The sequence below is a fragment of the Perna viridis genome, chromosome 3 (assembly GCF_037379345.1).
Source record: "Perna viridis isolate PV_CMFRI_1.1 ecotype Kerala chromosome 3, ASM3737934v1, whole genome shotgun sequence".
Lineage (NCBI taxonomy): Eukaryota > Metazoa > Mollusca > Bivalvia > Mytilida > Mytilidae > Perna > Perna viridis.
The window spans coordinates 34224657-34244093 of NC_142447.1; the positions used below are offsets into that span (position 1 = coordinate 34224657).

The 19437-nt window shown below is 32.8% G+C and overlaps 1 protein-coding gene across 1 annotated transcript; it reads right to left on the bottom strand.

Annotated features, from left to right (window-relative positions):
• Positions 1 to 3644: 3644 nt before the first annotated feature.
• Positions 3645 to 19275, bottom strand: LOC148621975 (uncharacterized). The gene is made up of 9 exons (XM_088571413.1): positions 19126 to 19275; positions 14734 to 14841; positions 14248 to 14386; positions 13140 to 13649; positions 12333 to 12533; positions 11526 to 11614; positions 10555 to 10679; positions 7482 to 7641; positions 3645 to 6045 (listed from the first exon to the last, which is right to left on the bottom strand). The coding sequence occupies exons 1-9, from the start codon at positions 19154 to 19156 to the stop codon at positions 5927 to 5929; spliced, it is 1482 nt and encodes a 493-aa protein (XP_088427539.1). The 5' UTR covers positions 19157 to 19275; the 3' UTR covers positions 3645 to 5926.
• Positions 19276 to 19437: the final 162 nt, after the last annotated feature.

The window sequence follows — 19437 nt, forward strand, 5'->3', positions numbered from 1 at the left end:
TGTAGTTTTGATAGTATTGTCATTCTTTAATATTTTCTGAGTAAGCTTTCAAGCAGTAACTGCGAGCGGTCTTTAATGAGGTAGGACATAACTCTTGAAATCAATAATATGTTTGTGTCATATTAAATTTCATCAAAGCCTATCAAGCTTCCATTTGAAACAGAATGAAATCATTCCAAGTTACTTTAATGCTTACATGAGATTGATGTAAAATGGCGAATACAAACGTTCCAAGCCTCATATCTTGACCTACACTTAGAAATCGATGGTAAAGGAAAACTATTGACCAAACTTTACGACAAACGTGATGACTTTTCATTCTGAATTGTAAACTTTCCTTTCATCCGTGGCAACATCCCTTCGCACCTGCGTATGGAATGTTCATATCACAACTCATACGTTATGCCAGAGCTTGCCGAAACTTTGTAGTCCTATTAATATGGATCATTTCAGCTATAGAAAGAATTGGGATAAACCTATCGGTTTTGGAGATATATGTGAAAAAACTACTGTCTGACCCCTAGGTTCTATTTTTAGTAACGACAGTCATGTTTTCCGACGAATCAAAAAATCCCCACATCAGTTATATGCAGTATACCCCAAGGAACATTCATACCAAGTTTGGTTTCAATTGGTCAAGTATTGTCAGAGGAGAAGATTTTTGAAAGAAATAACATAAAAATAGCAAAAATCGTTGAAAAGGGGCAATAACATGACTTAACGGATTAAAACCAAAATTTGACCAGAGATTGATCTCATCTTGCTGAACACTTTTACTTTGTCAGAATTCAGCTAAACCTAACGGTTTTGGAGATATATGTGAAAACCTACTGTCTGACCCCTAGGTTCTATTTTTAATAACGACAGTCATGTTTTCCGACGAATCAAAAATCCCCACATCAGTTATATGCAGTATACCCCAAGGAACATTCATACCAAGTTTGGTTTCAATTGGTCAAGTAGTGTCAGAGGAGAAGATTTTTGAAAGAAATAACATAAAAATAGCAAAAATCGTTGAAAAGGGGCAATAACATGGCTTAACGGATTAAAACCAAAATTTGATCAGAGATTGATCTCATCTTGCTGAACACTTTTACCTTGTCAGAATTCAGCTAAACCTAACTGTTTTGGAGATATATGTGAAAACCTACTGTCTGACACCTAGGTTTTATTTTTAGTAACGGCGGCCATGTTTTTCGACAAATAAAAAATCCCCACAACTGTTCTATGCAGGATACCCCAAGGAACATTCAAGTTTGGTTCTAATTAGTTAAGTAGTTTCTTCAGAGAAGAGTTTTGTATAATTGTTTACGACGACGACGGACGCCAAGTGATGGCAATAGCTCACATGGCCTTAGGCCAGGTGAGCTAAAAATGCATCTAGCATTGACAGTTGGTTGAAAATGTGAGAATTAGGTGGGTTGTAATCTTTTACAGGTTTGAAAGTTCCATTCAAAACTGATTCGAAGTTTGGTTTATATAAAGAGATGCTCGAAAGTAGAGTGAGAAAATGTTGTTATCCTCGATAAATTAAAAGATTTGCTCTATACTGTGTCGTATAAACAGAAATACGTGTACATAAAATTTAAAATTAAGTTAACGATTCTACAAAGAAATTCCAAGAGACTGAAAGTCAAGAGAGAAAACTTTGACTAACCTTTGATCTGTATAAATGGTTCTTGTTATTTTCCAATTGATGATGGCAATAAGCAACTTCAATTGACAAACTATGTCAAGAGGGTGACACTTATGGACTCGTCGATTATGCAAAAAGAAATCCTCGCCACTAGGCAAAAATTGCTTATATCGAAGAGGTAACAGTGATTGACTATGTCAATAGGTAACCACAAATTGACTATAAATATGGGTGGAACTATTGAAATGACTAAAAAGTACTATAAAAAATACGGTAGAAGTAAAAATAATAATATGAAAATTTTAACTTTTCATGGATACTGGATACTAGATGATTGACTATGAAAAAAGGTACCAGTTTACTAAATGATTACCCGAATAATGTAATCCAGAGATTAGACATACACACAACAAAAACATAAAATAACCGAAATAATACATACAAATTAGAATAGGTACACGAGCAGCTCGGACGCCACTAAAAACTGGGAGCATGGACCAGGTGCACCGGTAGAGTAAGCGTCCTCTGCTTTTCTAGAAACACCCACCGAGTAGGGTCAAGTTCGGGGTAGACGAAAGTAGAAAGGAAAACTATGACACATTGAACAAATCCGTTCTATGGTGCACATGGATACGCCGTAACGATTCACAAGTTTACGATGACGACCATAAAACGTCTGTAGTGAAGACATCAATCTTGTAGTAGCATAACCCTATTCCAGAAGCCTAATTGTAAGGGTCTAGCGCAATACAAATTCTGTGTATTTACGACAAGCGCTGGCACAATGTATGAGTTGTGATATACGCAGGTGCTGAAGGAAAGTGGATCACAGATAACAGGAAAGTTGACAATACGGAATGAAATTATACCAGCCATGGATGGTCTTGTAGTCACTAGTGGTTTTCCTTCTTGTGTTAGGGTTTTTCATGTCATCGATGAATGCCATGCATAATTGTCATTTTCAATGATTTCTCAGAAGAACCGGACATATTTTGGGTTGCAGACGACCAGAAATGTGTCATAACTGATCATGAGGTCCAGTATAATACGGGGAGGAAAATTGCACGAGAGGGCACGATACTAGTGGCCTAACGATGAGATTTTCTATAGTAAATCCAGATCAGGCACTCATAAAATCCTTATCAGTCTGGAAGTCATGCTATGCCATATACAGTTATGTACTTTTAATATGTAATTTTATAATAAAAAGATCCCAGTTCCTCCCTCGCCAATAAAATGGTTGGTGCCTTAATTACAAGTCCATGCTTTTGCCAATTAATTATTTTAAAAGACAATAATGGTTGATAGCCTATTTTAACAGATAACATTGATTAATTGACTATTTTAACAGATAACACTGGCTCGTTGGTTATTTCGAAAAATGACATTGGCTGGTTGACTCATTCGAAAGATAACATTGGCTGATTGACTAATTTGATCTAATTTTAATTAGATCGAGCATATACTGTGTAAGTACATTAATTCATGGATCTCAATTTTCGTGACACCCCACGAACAATAGTACATGTACTTTCACAGTACTTATTCATTGCAAAGATTAATGTATTTCAATCCATTCATGTCCTATAATGGATAGGATAGTACCAGAGAAGTATAATTAAGAAGCCATAGTGGTACAATTATCGTTACTTTTTTCAAGATTAAGGGTGAAAATGTTTTGAGCTTAAAAGTGAATTTTTTTTAGGTAAAAGTGACATAAATGTTCATTTTTTTTCAATTTTCAAGTGTACACACAATTTACATTTTTTATCTAATATCAAAAGAAAGATACACAGTGAAAGTACTATTATTCACGAAATTTGGTTCCCAATGGAAAGGAAATTTCCGTTGATGTGGATACTGAAAGCCTCAAAACCAAAAACTCAAGAATCCACAAACTTGTGTTTCTCCCCAAATCCACGAAAATTGGTAACCATGAATTAAAGTACTTTCATAGTATTATAGTGTATTCTTTATCCTGTAAAGGATGAGAAACAACAAAACATAATTCTTTTAAAAATAGAATTTACTGTATTAAAATAATTAAGCAGTTTCACAATTTGAAAACCATTGATACAGTAAGTATACAATGTCATAAATATGATTCATATGAGTTTATGGAGTACTGGTAGAATATTAAATGATTCCAGACTTATGATAAATAAATCATAAACTATTTGTAAGAATGACCATTCATTGAAATAAACCAGTACAAGAAACAATATAAGAAGTGTGAAACATGAAAACAAAATGTAACATCACCAATTCAATGATTTTGGTAAAAATAGCAACAACAAATTAAAAAAAAAAAAATTTTGTTCTTGATTAAAATTTTGTTTGATTTACATAACAAGTGTGATAATAACCTAACTAACAATGACCATGGAAGATTATACTTCCATGTTGGTGAAGTGACATAGCTGGCATTAGAAAAACATTAATTAACCATGCTAGGTATACCCCACTTGTACGGCTATGCCATAACACGAGGAATTGACATTGGTTGTCACGAAAATCACTTACATATGCCATCATTATTATAAAACCATATAAGACTTGAAATTAATCTATCCATTGAGAGCTGGGGTATTTGTGACAAATTTTGATGGATGCACAAACAAGACAATTCCAATATACATATGTACCACTGTTTCATTACGTGGGGGTGTATAAAAGCCATCAGAAACAATCTTTTGATTATTCCCCCCGTAAGAGAGGATTTTAATTACTTTTCATATAAGGTCTCACTAACCACTTCCGGGTCAAATGGCCACCCCCCTATGTAGTACCACAAACACACTGAACCTAGACATATGCATTGTAAGTGCATTATTTGTGTGTATTATGATTAAAAGTAGTCAAAATGAAGCTGAGAATGTGTACTTTAAAACCATATATGTAATTAACAACAAAAGTGTATGAATATTGTTTACATGTGAGAGTAATTTGCCTCCATGCTGTCAGTTAGCAGAACAGGTAAAAATGTGGATTTTCAGTATTATTTATTCAAGTAAATTTTGTGAAGAATTTCTACTATCATCGTACCATTAGCATAATGATTTTGGAAGCCTTATTTTCCAAGCTTCACAACGGTATGCAATTTTAAGATGTCATTTGTCCTGGGAATTCACAGTGAGACTTTGAAAATTACTTTTTTAACATGTAAAGTAATGGAAACGTTAGAAGTGGTTAGTGAGACCTAATGCCAAAGGCAAGTATATGTTTTATCTCCCTTTGGAAATAGGTTCTATTTTCAACAAATCACAAAACAATATTTTATCTTCCTTTGGGAATAGGTTCTGTCAAGAAATCACAATAATATTTCATCTCCCTATGGGAATGGTTTCTATAGTCAAGAAATCATAAAATGGCATAGATAAAAACAAAAAAACGTGAATTGCTTAATGTAAATATAGGAATGTAATATGTTTAAAGTCAATCTGTACAGTTTCAAAAACATGTACATTATAAACATTTTGTTTATAAATACTTACTGTTATGTATACACCAATTACTCTCAACATATATAACAATTTGTACAAAAGTATAAAACAATTAAAATGAAACAAGACAACACCAACACACATAACACACCACATCATAACAATAGCACCCTTTTACTCCCTGGAATGTTAGCAGGTTAATGGTCATTGTTTACAATGGTACAATTACATTATTTGTAAAGCTATGTAAAGTTGTTCCTTTTAATAGAAAAAGCATGTTATAATGAGTAAAATAAAAAAAAACAACTTATGCTCTAAATATAAAGTTCTATACACTAAATTCAAATTGATGAAACAATCATAATTGTGTTCTATTAGGAAGTTTCATATTTATATTGTGGAGCTATTTTTATAATATCAAAGAATTTTCTGTTCCCTACAATTATGAGTTTTTATTTTACTGATTAGACATAGCTGCACAGTGATTTTGTTACTCTTTATAAATATCACCCTTCCCATTGGGTTTAGAAAGAAAACTGGCTAATTAGGGATGGTAAAAGCCTGGGTTAACTGGTATTTTTGGGGAATTTGGCATGATTTTTCAATAAATTTGCTAGGGGAAACAAGCTATATTCTAAGGTGAATTCAGGGTAACAATATCACTGCTGCAGAATTTGTCACTTCATGTTCTGAGACATTGAAAAACATACCAGAAATCAACAAAAGCAATCATTTAGAAATGATCCTTGCTCATACATCTGTAGTAGTTACCAAGTTAAAAATATCAAATATTGCACAGCATAAGTATTACACAGCCATCAAAGTCTGGTGACAGATCATTTCTATACTATAATCCTGTATATATGTGAGTTCCTGATTTTGTTAATGGTTCCCTTTCTCCTACATTTCTCCTCCGTCGGTATCTTCTGACTTGATATACAGTGACACTGAGAATGACCAGGCAAACTGAAAATAACATTCATTAGTATCAGTCTAATCAGTAAAAAAAATTCCATTAAATACTGAATGCCAATTTATAAATTAAAGAATTCCTTCAAATATTGAATTCACAAAGTATTCCTATGAACACTGAATGCCAATTCACTTCTTTTTTCACCTGTTTTGACTTGGATTTAAACGAAGTGTAATTTCTTTAAAATTTCTAATTTATAACTTTCACAAAACAAGCCATGTAGAACTATTTATGTTTGCCAAATATTGTTATGAACTTTATTGTAAAGACTTTTTTACAGAAACCCTTGAGGCAATAGTGTTAATCTCTTCGCTTCACAACTTTCAATAGGAGGGAAATGACCTGGTGATCAAAGATGCCCTTGTATTTCAAATTTTCACAATTTAGAAAGGTTCATTGATCCCAGGCATGGATCCAAAGATTTTGAAAGGGGGTTTCCAAGCAATTATTTGCTTGTATTAGTCAATATTTTGCATTTTTTTTATTTTCCAAAAATGGGGGTTCCAACTCCCGAAAATACTTTCTGGAACTGCCATTGGATCCTTCCTATACAGTATATTTGAAATACACAGCTCTTACATTTAACTGTATTTTTAGTCCACTTTTCTGTGTTAAAATTTGAAAGGATTTGTTTGAAGGGTACTATGATTTCTCAATCATTTGTAGCCCCGTGCAGGTCCGGGTGTTAAAAGAATAGGCCTGCAGCAGCGCTAAGCTTGTCGTATAAGGTGACTAAATAGTGCTCAGAAACCTAGCCAGGGGGCTAGGCGCTCTGCCCACAGAGCAACTGGGATGTGTGCCCCAGGTGGTGGAATGGGGTACCCCTGGCGTGTTGCATGCTGGGGTTGTCAGGCTATAATACGGAAAACCTGACCGCAAACCATAGTGGTGCACCGTGTTGGGAAAGATGCCACATTCCTCGCACGTTAAAGAACCCTGCTGTGGTATTCGATAGGAGTAGGAACCTTTGCGTTCCGCCACAGGAGGCTAAATTTCCCGACCTTACCCATCCCCCCTTTTTCCAGTGGCAATCAAAATTTGTCGACCCTATTATCCTTGTGACCCATCCTTTTTTTTCATTTCATGTTCATTTTATCATCCATTTCATGTTCATTGTCTGAATATAGCTGAAATATTGCTGCTCGGATGTTAAACCCCAACAAACAAACAAACAAACAAACATTTGTTTTAATTGTAAGAACTCGTATAACTATCAAAGGAGGGTCTAGAAATTCTTTAAAGGGGAGAGATTCCAATTAAGAAATTTATAAAGGGGGCTTCCAGGCTATAATTTGCTCATCTTTACCCAAATAATGTAAAAAATTGAAATTTTCCAGCATAAGGACTGTTTCAACCCCAAGCAACTTTCCCTAGGATCTACTACTGACTATTGTTGAGCTGAATGTAACAATTACACAGCATGTCTTACCAAGTACTGCTGCTCCAACAACAAAAATAAATCCTGTTGTCACTTCACAGACCATCTTCTTTCTGTTTGGTTGAAAAAGAGAATTACAATACTCTGGCATAGAAGAACCAGCTGGACATAAGGCACTTTCTGGACATGGCTGTGGTTCATCACCAGCTGACTATTGTGAAAAAAAAATCAGAGAAAAACTTGAATAAACACACAAAGACAAAACTGATCAAAAGTGTATTACTTGTAATCTGAGGTTAATTGCTGAATTACTGTAAACAGAAGTAATTTTCATTGAAAGGAGTTTAGCAGGCCTTCATAATCATTTTATCAAAAAATTAATGATTTTCCGAAAAGTAGAATGATAACTTAAAGAACACTTCAGTATTTACCAGACATTTGAAGTCCAAAAAAGAGACCAATGTATAAGTTCAAGAGGTTACCTTGGGTAACAATCTGTTTTAATCTTATTAACAGAACAAGATACATGTTTCAATTAATTCATAGTCACCTAGTCATTTTTAAGAGAATATCAGTAACTGCAAATGTAATACTTTTTGTTTTATTAGATAGGTTTTCATAGTGATCCTGTATTATGCCCAAGTACTTTTTGTATTGGGTTGTTAACTGTATTGGCTTTAGGCATGTTTGAGTGCCAAAAAGCTAATTGAGACCTGGCCAACACCCGCTCAATGACACTTTGTGATAACCATATCATTGACCAATTATTTAAAATAACTATCACACATTGACTGAATAAAAACAGAACAAGATGGACAAGCACAGGAGCAACTTGAGTTTTTAGCATATTTTGTAGAGTTAAAATGTCAAAAACAATACCAGAAACAAAACATAGAAAAACAATGAGCAATGCTTACTAAGTTGATACCCCAACTCCCCCATTTGATAACATGATGCACCCTTCGACCTCCCAATTGAGAATCAAAATCTGATATAGGACATGCACAACAAAACTATGTAATAAAACAAGAGGCTCCCAGGAGCCTGAATCGCTCACCTGGTTAAATTTTTGCCTTTCAAGGGCAATAATTCTAACAAGGAGTTGTCCAACAATTCTGACTCCATGAAGACTTTGGCAGAACTTTTCATAAGGATCATTTCATCAATGGAAAGTTTCATTCTAGCTATTACAGTTTTCAAGATATTGGCTGAAAACTGCTACGAAACATAATTTTTTACCTTTCAAAGCAATAACTCTTACATGGAGTCGTCTGACAAATTTGATCGCTTGGAGACTTTAGTAGGCCTTTTAATAAAAATTGTTTCGGCAATTGAAAGTCTCATTTTATCTATCATAGATTTCAAGATATTAGCTGAAAACTGTAAAAAAAAAACTGTCATTTTTCTCTTCTCAAGGGTAATAACTCTACAGGGAGTCGTCTGACAACTTTGATCGCTGGAGACTTTTGTAGGCCTTATAATAAGGATCGTTTCAGCAATTGAAAGATATTAGCTAAACCTTAAGGTTTTGGAGATATATGCACAAAACTATTGTCTGACCCCTATGTTCTCCAACATGGGTCAATAGATTTTCACCAAAATTTGACCACAGAGAGATATCATCATGCTGTATACTTTTACCCAATCAGAATTTGGTTAAACCTAATGGTTTTGGAGATGTATGGAAAAATCTGTCTGACTACTATGTTTTATTTTTAGTAACGGCAGCTATATTTTTTAACCGATGAAGAATCCAAATGGTCATTTTCTTAAGAATACCCTAAAAAATAGAAATATCAACTTTCATTGAATTTTGTAAAGTAGCTTCTGAGAATAACATTTTTGAAAGCAATAACATCAAAAACGGCAATAACTCCCACAGATTTTCCCACACATAGATCTCATCATGCTGAATACTTTTACCCTCTATCAGAATTTGGCTTATCCTAACGGTTTTGGACTCCAAATTTTGAGATATATGCAAACATCTGCTGTCTGTCCCCCTATGTTCTATTTTTTGTAACGGCGGCCATGTTTTTTTACCGATCAAAAATCCAAATGGTCATTCTGTGCAGGATACTCTAAGTAACAATCATTATTAGTTTCATGCAAATCTATTCAGTAGTTTGTAGAGGAAAAGATGTTTGAAGAATTGTTAACGACGACAGATGATGACGGACGCCAAGTGATGGCAATAGCTCACTTGGCCTATGGCCAGGTGAGCTAAAAATTCTGTGAAAGTTTTATTAAATGCCATAAGCAATGTAGGAAAAGTAATGAATAAGAGATGGGTCTACCCCATATCCCCATATTCATAAATGACAAAGTCCATGTTCTGCTATGTGAAACCCCCATATTGATTCAGATCAAAATCTGAAATAGAAGATGCACAACAGGAAATTGTAATTTTGATTCTCTGAAAGTTTCATTAAATTCCATTCAGCAGTGTAGGAGGAGTAACAAATAGGAGACGGGTCCCCCTCTGTGTAGCAGAAGGAAGGAAGGATGGACACCTATATCACTATATACTTGAAAGTCAGGGTATAATAAACAAAAACAAAGATCCAACGAGAACATCAATATTTAACACAAACAATCTAATCAATATATGAATATTAGTAACAGAATTTACTGGTTTTGAACTCTAAAAATTAAAGTTTTTAAATTTGGAAAAATGTTTACCGGTACTTCCATTTACTTGTGAGCTTGTAATTTTCAAGGTGTGTTTCATAACTTCTCTGTTTGGGTTAGTTCTATTAATGAATGGCAAAACTAGTCAAACCTAATTTACAAATAGTTTCTAATTGTAGCATGCAAATAACACACTGTCTTAATACTAAATTTGAAATAACTATATCAGATACCACAGCTCCTCCACTTTATTTCAGTGCTTAAATTTTCTATCCATGAGAGAAAATCTTGTATTAAGACCACTTTGAAATTTTTGTATAAACATTATTTTTCTCTATATTAGACCTGTATACATGACCATTTCTCAGATATATTAAATAGAATAGTCAATTTATACATTTTTGCATTGTATTTCAAATGATTAGTTAAGAATGCCATGTCAAAAGAATTGTATAGTAGAGGCCACATAAGACTTAAAAGGCATCTAACTTACAGGACAAAATGAATCCTTTGGACATTTTTTACAATCTTGATCTGTAACAGATCCCGTCTTTGTATTGTACGATCCATCTGGACACTCCTTGCATAGTGAAGCTCCTCCCTCGGTTTTAAAAGAACCTAAAAGATATGAAAATGAAAACTTTCTGAATTTATACAATATATGCATTATAATATATGATCTCTAATTAAGTACCATTCATTGTAAGAATCAGGCAATGGGTGGCACACCATTTCTAATTACTTGGTCTTTTTTTGCCTCAAATATATTCAATACATCGAGTTAACATCCCAAAAGCTATTTAAAGTTATCCTGAAGTGTCTATGACATAGATATTTTTTACTGGTTATATGGAGAAAAAGTGCAGGAAAATTTTGCAGCCTTTTTTTTAAGGTATGAATTCTTGGATAATGCAATAAAATCTCTGCAATTTTTTTTCTTCATGTGTCACACCTTAAATATATTTTTCCTGGCCCCTGCACCACAAACGTAAAAAAATACTTAACTCTGAGAATATTCTTAACTTCTATGGTAACTCCAATCAACATATTTCATATTGATGACATCACAAACTGTTAAGAATTTTCTCAGGAATAAGTATTTTTTCAAGTTTTGTGGTGCTGAGGCCTGGTTCTTAGATAGATAATTACTTAAAGTGTATCTAGTAAACAGAGATAGTAAATACTTTGCATCATAAAATGATCTAACATAAAAAATAGGCAATGAAGTACTAGTAGTTGGAAAACTCATATACTTTAAATTGAGAAATTGTGTCCAATATTATTTGAAATAATGTCATTAGATGAATTTTAGATTTAATTATTTGTATCAACTAGAATAAAATAATATCAGCAGTGCAAGTTCTATATATTGCAATTACAACCAAGTTTTTTTTGTGATGATAATTTTTATTACACAAGATTTAAAAGTATGAATGTTTCATGACTACAAACTAAGGTAAGTACCAGGCTGACAAGCAACACAATCCAGTTGACCTGTACCATCAGCTTCAGTACCTTCTGGACAAGGATCACACTCTTTACATCCTGTCTTACTGAAAAAATAGAGAATTACAATTCAGTTGAAGCACAGAAATGAAACAAGAGTTTTTATTACAGGATGTTTCCACAAAGAAGCCCAGAGAATATGATACATGTACAGAGAAATATCATTTTCACTACTTTATGATTTTTTTTTACCTATCTGACTGATTGTTTCTTTTTCTCAATACTGTGAGTGAGAACCAAAATTATTGCTAGAACCTAAGTGACACACATTTCAATGATGGGGTGGGGGATACATTTATTTTTACAGTACTACCAGTATGTTAGTTCAAGCCAATTTTACACATTGTAGGTTATTCCTTTTTTTTTTTAAATAACCAAACATTTTATTTTGGCAAAGTGACATTTTGGAATAGTTGTAATTGTATGTAGTCAACTGACATGTATGGTAGGTAGATCAAACTGATTAATGTATGTAGTCAACTGACATGTATGGTAGGTAGATCAAATTGATTAATGTGAGAGAAAACAAGTCCCATGTCAAAAATACAGTTCAGGTCAAATACAAGTTATAGAAAATATACATTTGTCTTAATTAAACACTTTTAAATAAAATTTTGCACTAAAATTATTGTCATCATTTTCAAATATACCCAGGAAACATATACATGTAGTTCTAAGACAAACCAAGTTGTATATAGGCTAAAGTCATGAAAAGAACAGATATATCATTATACAACACATTTAGAAGTATACAAAAGATCTTACTTGCATACTAAACCTGTTTCACATGGTAAGCATTGGCTCTGGTTCTTTTTATTATTGTAATGACCTGGGAAACATTCATTACATTTAGTGGTACCACCTCCTGAATAACTCCCTGGTAAACATGCAGGGCAATCAAGTAAGCCTGTTTCATTACCATATGTCCCTGGTGGACACAAGTGACATGTTTCACATCCTGGACCTCTGCGAAAAGAATTCAGTAAATAAATAATAAATGTTAAACCTTGGTAGAATTAATGAAAGTAAGTATCTGAAATATGTTGAGAGCTTTTATGTTAATAATTTAAAAAAAATATAATAATAATAATAATAATAATAATAATAATAATAATAATAATAATAATAATAATAATGTATTTTCTTTAAGTGTCACATATCTATCTATATAGAATAAAACACATTATGTACAAGCAATAAAATACGTAGTTAAAAAGGACAAATACCCAGCCATACATGGCTTATCAGACACTCTATACTGATTGTAGTGTTGCATTTAATTTCAATTACTGTTTTGATACTATGGAAACAATCACAATAGTCTTAAGTAAAAACATGTACTAAGTATATATAGCCTGTCTGACAGTCAGATACTAAGAAATATGCTAATATATCACTATAAGTATAAAAAACCTTCTATCCTTCTTCTGTTATAGTATACAAATGTACTTACCATAATAGTATACTTACAAAACCATTACAAATGGTCATTATTTTGAAAGGAACTTCCTTCATAAACCAAATTAAAAATAACATCAATAAAATTAAAAACCAATCAAATCAATTTCTTACTTGCAATATGTTGTCTTTGGACATTCTTGACATGAAGATTGGCCTGTTATATTTTGATATGTTCCATGGCCACAGGGAAGACAATCCGTCTGGCCTGTTGTATTCTGAAAATGTCCTTTTGGGCAAAAATCACAATGTGGACTACCATCCTCCACACTAAATGTTCCTTTCATACATATCAGGCAAGCACTCTGTCCTGTAATATTTTGATAATATCCTGGAGAACATTTAAAGCAGTGTGACTGTCCAGTATTGTTTTGAAATTCTCCCTGACTACATTGTAAACAAGATTTACTGGCTTCCTCCTGAGTATAATGACCTACTTCACAGGGAATACATTCTCCCTGACCGGTCAAGTTTTGGTAATAGCCTATCTTACATTTTTCACACAAAGCTCCATTTGTATTGTTTTGGTATTCACCCTCGGGGCAGGGAAGACACTCAAATGATCCTGGGTGTTCAGCAAAGTGTCCAATGTCACATCCTTCACACTCAAGACTTCCAGTGGAGCTATAAAATAATACAAACAAACATTAAACATGGCAATTAGTAATTCATTGTCCAATACAATCCACAAACATCAAATTTTATACAGAAAAAATAATTCAAAGTTTGAAGGCTACAATTTTTCCCAAAGAAACAGAAGGGGTCAACTGACTTAATGACAGACTGATAGAAAGTTTAAAGTACTTGCTTTAAAAAAAATAGCCGATGCAGTAGAATTTGTTCTTTTTACTTATACTTGTCTTCATTTATTCAGGAAATAACACATGCACGCAGTATCAATTTCCGATACAGTTTTTTTTCTACACCACTAAATTATCAGTTTTTGGCCAATCTGGAAACAGAATTTTGATCATTTGACTTGCGTTTCCATGGCAGAGCGTCTTTAAGGTCAAAGGGTAAAAAGTGAAACTATACCAACTGTGTCAGAAAAAAACTGTAGTTTCCTTTGTAAGACATTACAATATTTTATACAGGTTTCTTTTAATAGAGGCTATGAAAAAAGCCCACTATACCCAGACATTCCTCTTTCGTAACACCTATATAAAACATTAATATTGATCAGAATATCTCAAACAATGTGTCACCAATAGCCCAAACCTACTTTGTAAAATACCCAGGCTGGCATTTCATACATCTTGTTCTCTCTGTTTCTGGATTATACTCCCCTCTTGGACATGGCAAACAAAAACTATCATTTTTACACTGACCAAATACAGGACAACAGTAGCATTCAACACCACCTTGAAAAAAAAACACAATAATTTAGTACCTATGTACATGAACTAGTAGTAAGACAGCATATCAAAATTAATTTCACCAATCAATAATTTGAAATGATTGTTAACTCAACACTAAAACTTCAAATCAATCATTCTTTTTTTCTTGGAGGATAATCACTTTATTTTGGGTTAAATTACCCTAATAAAAACAGTGCTACTTATTTAATTTGTCAACTAAGTTCAGACATAAAATACAAATACATGTTATAAGTAAACTGCAAGTAACTGTCAATTGCTGAAATTTTTTCAGACTTATTTAATAAAGTTACAACTCAAAATAATTAACTTGTACTATTTAGTAAACTCACTCTCGTTTGCATATGTACCCTTGACACAACTTGTGCAGTTTCCAAAATATGTTTCACAATGAGGTGGACTAGCAACTATAAATTGTACGAGATATAAGAAAAAAATGCCTGAAAAAAGAAAAAAATCAGCACACTAACATCTTTACAGGAATATGTTACTCTTCTTCACAATAATGTGCATACTGCACACATTTTGATATGTTTTAAGTGATACAACTGATCCCTGTTATACATATATACTATTATAGACTAACCCAAATGATTCAGTCCCTATTCTCAATCAATTCTCTTCTATTCTAAAAGAATGAATGTAGGGAACAACTGGAGCACTCATTGTTAATGATAAGACTGTACAAATCAGACAAAGGGACTTCAGAATTTCTGTCAAGATTAAATCAAATCTCAGATTAGAAGGACTCATTAACATTAACAAAAACAGTCATATAAAAGATATGAGCAGTGTGAGCCTAATGGTTATTTAATGAATCTTATTTTCCTTTAAGGTTCTCCAATATTCCAACCAAAAAGGTCATATCCTGGTACTGTAGTAAAAAAAAAATGACTGTCCTTACTAAGAATATTTAACATTTCTTCTAACCAAACAAATAAAATTACATTTCAGTAAAAATAACTTAATCTTTTCTGATAGAACAAATATGACCTGATGAAAAAGTTTATAAAAGTTGAATGAATGCACTATCTTTCTGGGCTGTTCCACTGGCTATTCAAGAACCTACCCTGCCTCAGAAAAAATACAGTTCCAATTGTGTATGATGTTCCGTGTTGTGTTTGTCAGTTTTCCATGTCAGGTCTTTGTCCCTGGATTACATTCTTTTGATTTCTGCTAAAATCTTGGTTCCCTTGATTACTCATCAAAACAAAGCATAGCTTTTCTAAGATAAGAAAGGCAATCATTATCTTCTTTAATTTATGTTGACTGTTGCATCAGTTTGATGTGCATTTGTTTTTATTGTTACAGATTATTTGTAAAATAGTCCTGAAATACAATACATATACAAAACAATACAAGGGTAAAAATTAAATCTTGAGTAAGGTGAAGCTCACAATGCTCACTTTCATTGGAAATGTCTACTTTTGTTACTTAGTATGTAATGTTTTGGATATTTTATGTTCTTTGTTGTGTGGGAAACAAGACGTTTCGGCCATGGAGCAAGTTCGGCCTTGGTTGTTTCGGCCATGTACCAGTTCGGCCATATAATAAAAGTCGTTTTGGCCATAGTTTTTCTTCATTTAATTTGATAACAACCTGTTTTATCAAAGATATGATATGTCTCAACTGATATTTATAACTACATTTTTATTTAAAGAAATGAAAATATTAAAATAAATTAGGTTTTATTTGTTATTAATCAAATTCAATTAATATTGGAAGGTGATACACATAACCTTAATCAGCAGATAAACTGCAATTAATTTATTTGTTAAATTAATACAAACTGTTTTAAATTGCCATTAATTAACACAAATTACCTGCTTTGAAGTAGTAATTGGTCAGTTTTTTAAAAGTGAATGTTGGTTATAACGGTCTTCTTAACACAAGCTAAGCACACGCTTATATTGGAATGCACTAAAATCATATACTCAATTTGAGTCCTTTCTTTGATACGCCGCCTAAATGCTTTAAAAGCTGCAGCATGTTACAACATCGTCATTATTGTTCATTTGGACATATCTTATCCATGTGTATTTTGCAAGCAGGAGGTCCGACCTCAACAGCATGCTCTGGAGTGTGAGAGTTGTAATAGATGACAGCATCATTTGTGTAACACAGGTTCGTATTCTTTTAGTTCTGTTTATTAATTTTATTTTTTTCCTTTCGTTCTGGACGGTACAAAATAATTACTTGATAATACAGAAAAATAGTAAAGTGTAATGAGAAAAATGATATATAAAGGTCGTAAAGTGTGATAATAATGTGAAAAAACTAAATCACGTAAATAGATTAAGAACTGAAATGAGAAATACGCCAAAGAGACATTGATCAACTCGACTCAATTATTTTTAACATGTTTTCCGTTTTTGTAAGTTTTTTAATTTGACTCTTGGTACTTTTCTCCGATTAATAACATTTGCCTTTTTCAAAATTTGTGTACATTGTCCTAAAAGTACCCATTAAGATTATGAACTGAAATGTGGAAAATGCCAAAGAGACATCAACTCGACTCAATTATTTTTTACATGTTTTCCCTTTTTTGTAAGTTTTCTTAATTGACTCTTGTCCTAAAAGTATCCATTCATTTCAGGTGTATCCCTAGCTGCTTACAAGCGGTTAAACAACGGTGAGGTAGAAATCTTCTTTGAGTGTAGTGAATGTCAACCACCAATAGTAGGTGTTTTGAATGGTGAAGACAGTGAACAACACGAAGACTCCACAGAAGTTGAAGAAGAAATGCAACACGAGGTAATTTATAATTGACTGTAATATATATATAATTTGTTATATTACTTATTATGAATATATGTAAAAATAACTATATAACTATTTCATTAACTAGGATTCAATTTTATTTAAGTATATCAATTAATAGCATAGATATATATTAAAACCAGGTTCTAGGTCCCTGTCAATAGGAATGTTTAAATAAAAACGAAATAAGTGGACATCGAATCTATAATCATTGTTATAATATAACTCAGAAAATTGAATACCGATCAAGTTTTTTCTGCGGATGAACTTTTTTGTCAGTTAGAACCAATAATGATGTCGAGGGTAAGTTAATCATTACATGTATATTAACAAAAAGGTAGACACAATACATTTATATATATTTATGAATCTTAAAAACTCTTCAAATAAATGAAGATGAGGAGATATGGAATAAATGTTAATAAGATTCCAATTCCCTAACAACCGGAAAATTACGAGATCTTCATCAGTTAACAACGAAAATTTGGGAGTACAGATGGGATAATCTATATGGGTACAATGTATATGTCTCAAACCTAGTAACAACTGTGTAATGACAGTCATCAGCTAATCTACAAAAAAAATCCTTTGAATGCAAATTATTGTACCTATACTTATGTCAAGTTATGATACTCTTGTAATATGAGTTTATTTTAAAAGTTCTTTTTGTACCTTACAGGCTGGCATCAGCGCTTTAATGGTAAAGCTGGTAGAGCCCACCTTCATTTCTACAGAATTGTGCCAGCATTCTGCATGAAGCCAAATCCGTAAACATGACCCACCGTCTTGTTGGCGAGACATTTAGTTGTGCTACATACTTAACATTTAATATGTCGAGTGCTGAACTGAACTGAATGCTTTGTATTCATATATATTTTTATACTAATGTGCTTATGATGTTTAATTCTCTACTTTGTTACTATTTATGTTTATGTCTACATGCTAAAAAAAAATAAATGAAGTAAAATTTGATAACCACAACCAACTGCCATAAACAGACATCCTTTGATGAACGTACATACATGATAAATACTCAAATATTGAGCCTAAGCAAACTGCTATCTTGCTAAAATGTGATTGGTATTTTGTTAATAGCTCAACGGAAAAATGACAATTATTCACGGTACAAGTCTCTTTGGTGAAGGTATTAAGTTAATTAGGTCTAGTTAATTACCTGACATCGTCATGACTATGGTTACCTGGTATATTGAATATATTCAGTATGGTCGAAACGACCAAGGCCGAACTGGTTGATGGCCGAAATGACCGATGGCTGAACTGGTTTATGGCCGAAACATCTCGAAAGCAGTGTGTGTATGTTTTCCATGTCTTGTCTTTGTCCCTGGATAACAATCTTTTGATTTCCGCTAAAATCTTAGTTCCTCTGATTACTCTTACTACTCCATATTAAAATTACTGATAAACAGGCAAATGAATAGAGATCCATGAAATCATTTTTTCCTTTTGATAGTGCATATGTATGTTGTATGTACATGTATTGTGTGTTGCCTCAGCATGCTCAGGTAGTGTATACATGTAAATAAAAGCCCCCGGTTGTCAGTTTTAAGCATTAAGAGAACCAAAAACTCACAACAAAGAATTTATTGCACTAAATGCATTTAAAATACAACAGCAGAGGTATCTAATCCCTTTTGAGATTCAATGTCTGAAGCTATTTTCTGATTTGGCAATGGGGGGCCACATGAATGGTGTATTCATGTTAGATCTTAAACTCATTTAAAAAAATTGTAAGATTATACACCATTTTCATTAACAAAACATATCAGTGATTTAAGTCAACTGAAGGAGATAGTTTTTTCTTGTTTTATGTGTGTTTGGACCAAACTCTATACCTTCAACTATATTTTTAAATGTAGTTTTTTGGGGTAAATTTTGTTTTGTACAAATTGTAGACGTCTTCGTTCATAAGTGATCTGGAGTGGAGAGGTGTAAGAAACTCTTACCACATAACAAATGCAAAAGATTCTCTTTCATCTTCAATAGTAAATTGGTGGTTTACATTGTCACATTTTAACAATTAACATATGAAACTGAAGTATTTTTCATCTGTCATGTTGGGTATCCATCTTGAACATCATGTGATATAGTATACTGAGTTCTAAAAATAGAATGTTTTAATCAACCAACAGTTTGGAATTTGTTTTGGGGCTTAAATGTTTGAAATCTGGAAATGTCGAATATCTTCTGCAGTACAGATTGAAAATTATTTTAGATTCTAAAACTTTGGGAGAAATTAAATATGCGGGTCCTGATCT

Excerpts from the sequence above, each read along its gene's own strand:
- LOC148621975 (XM_088571413.1), bottom strand. The coding sequence starts at position 19,156 with ATGAAAGAGAATCTTTTGCATTTGTTATGTG. Across the intron at positions 14,387-14,733 it reads GGGTACATATGCAAACGAGA|GTGGTGTTGAATGCTACTGT; the intron begins GTGAGTTTACTA and ends TTTTTTTTCAAG. Across the intron at positions 12,534-13,139 it reads CCAAAGACAACATATTGCAA|AGGTCCAGGATGTGAAACAT; the intron begins GTAAGAAATTGA and ends TTCTTTTCGCAG.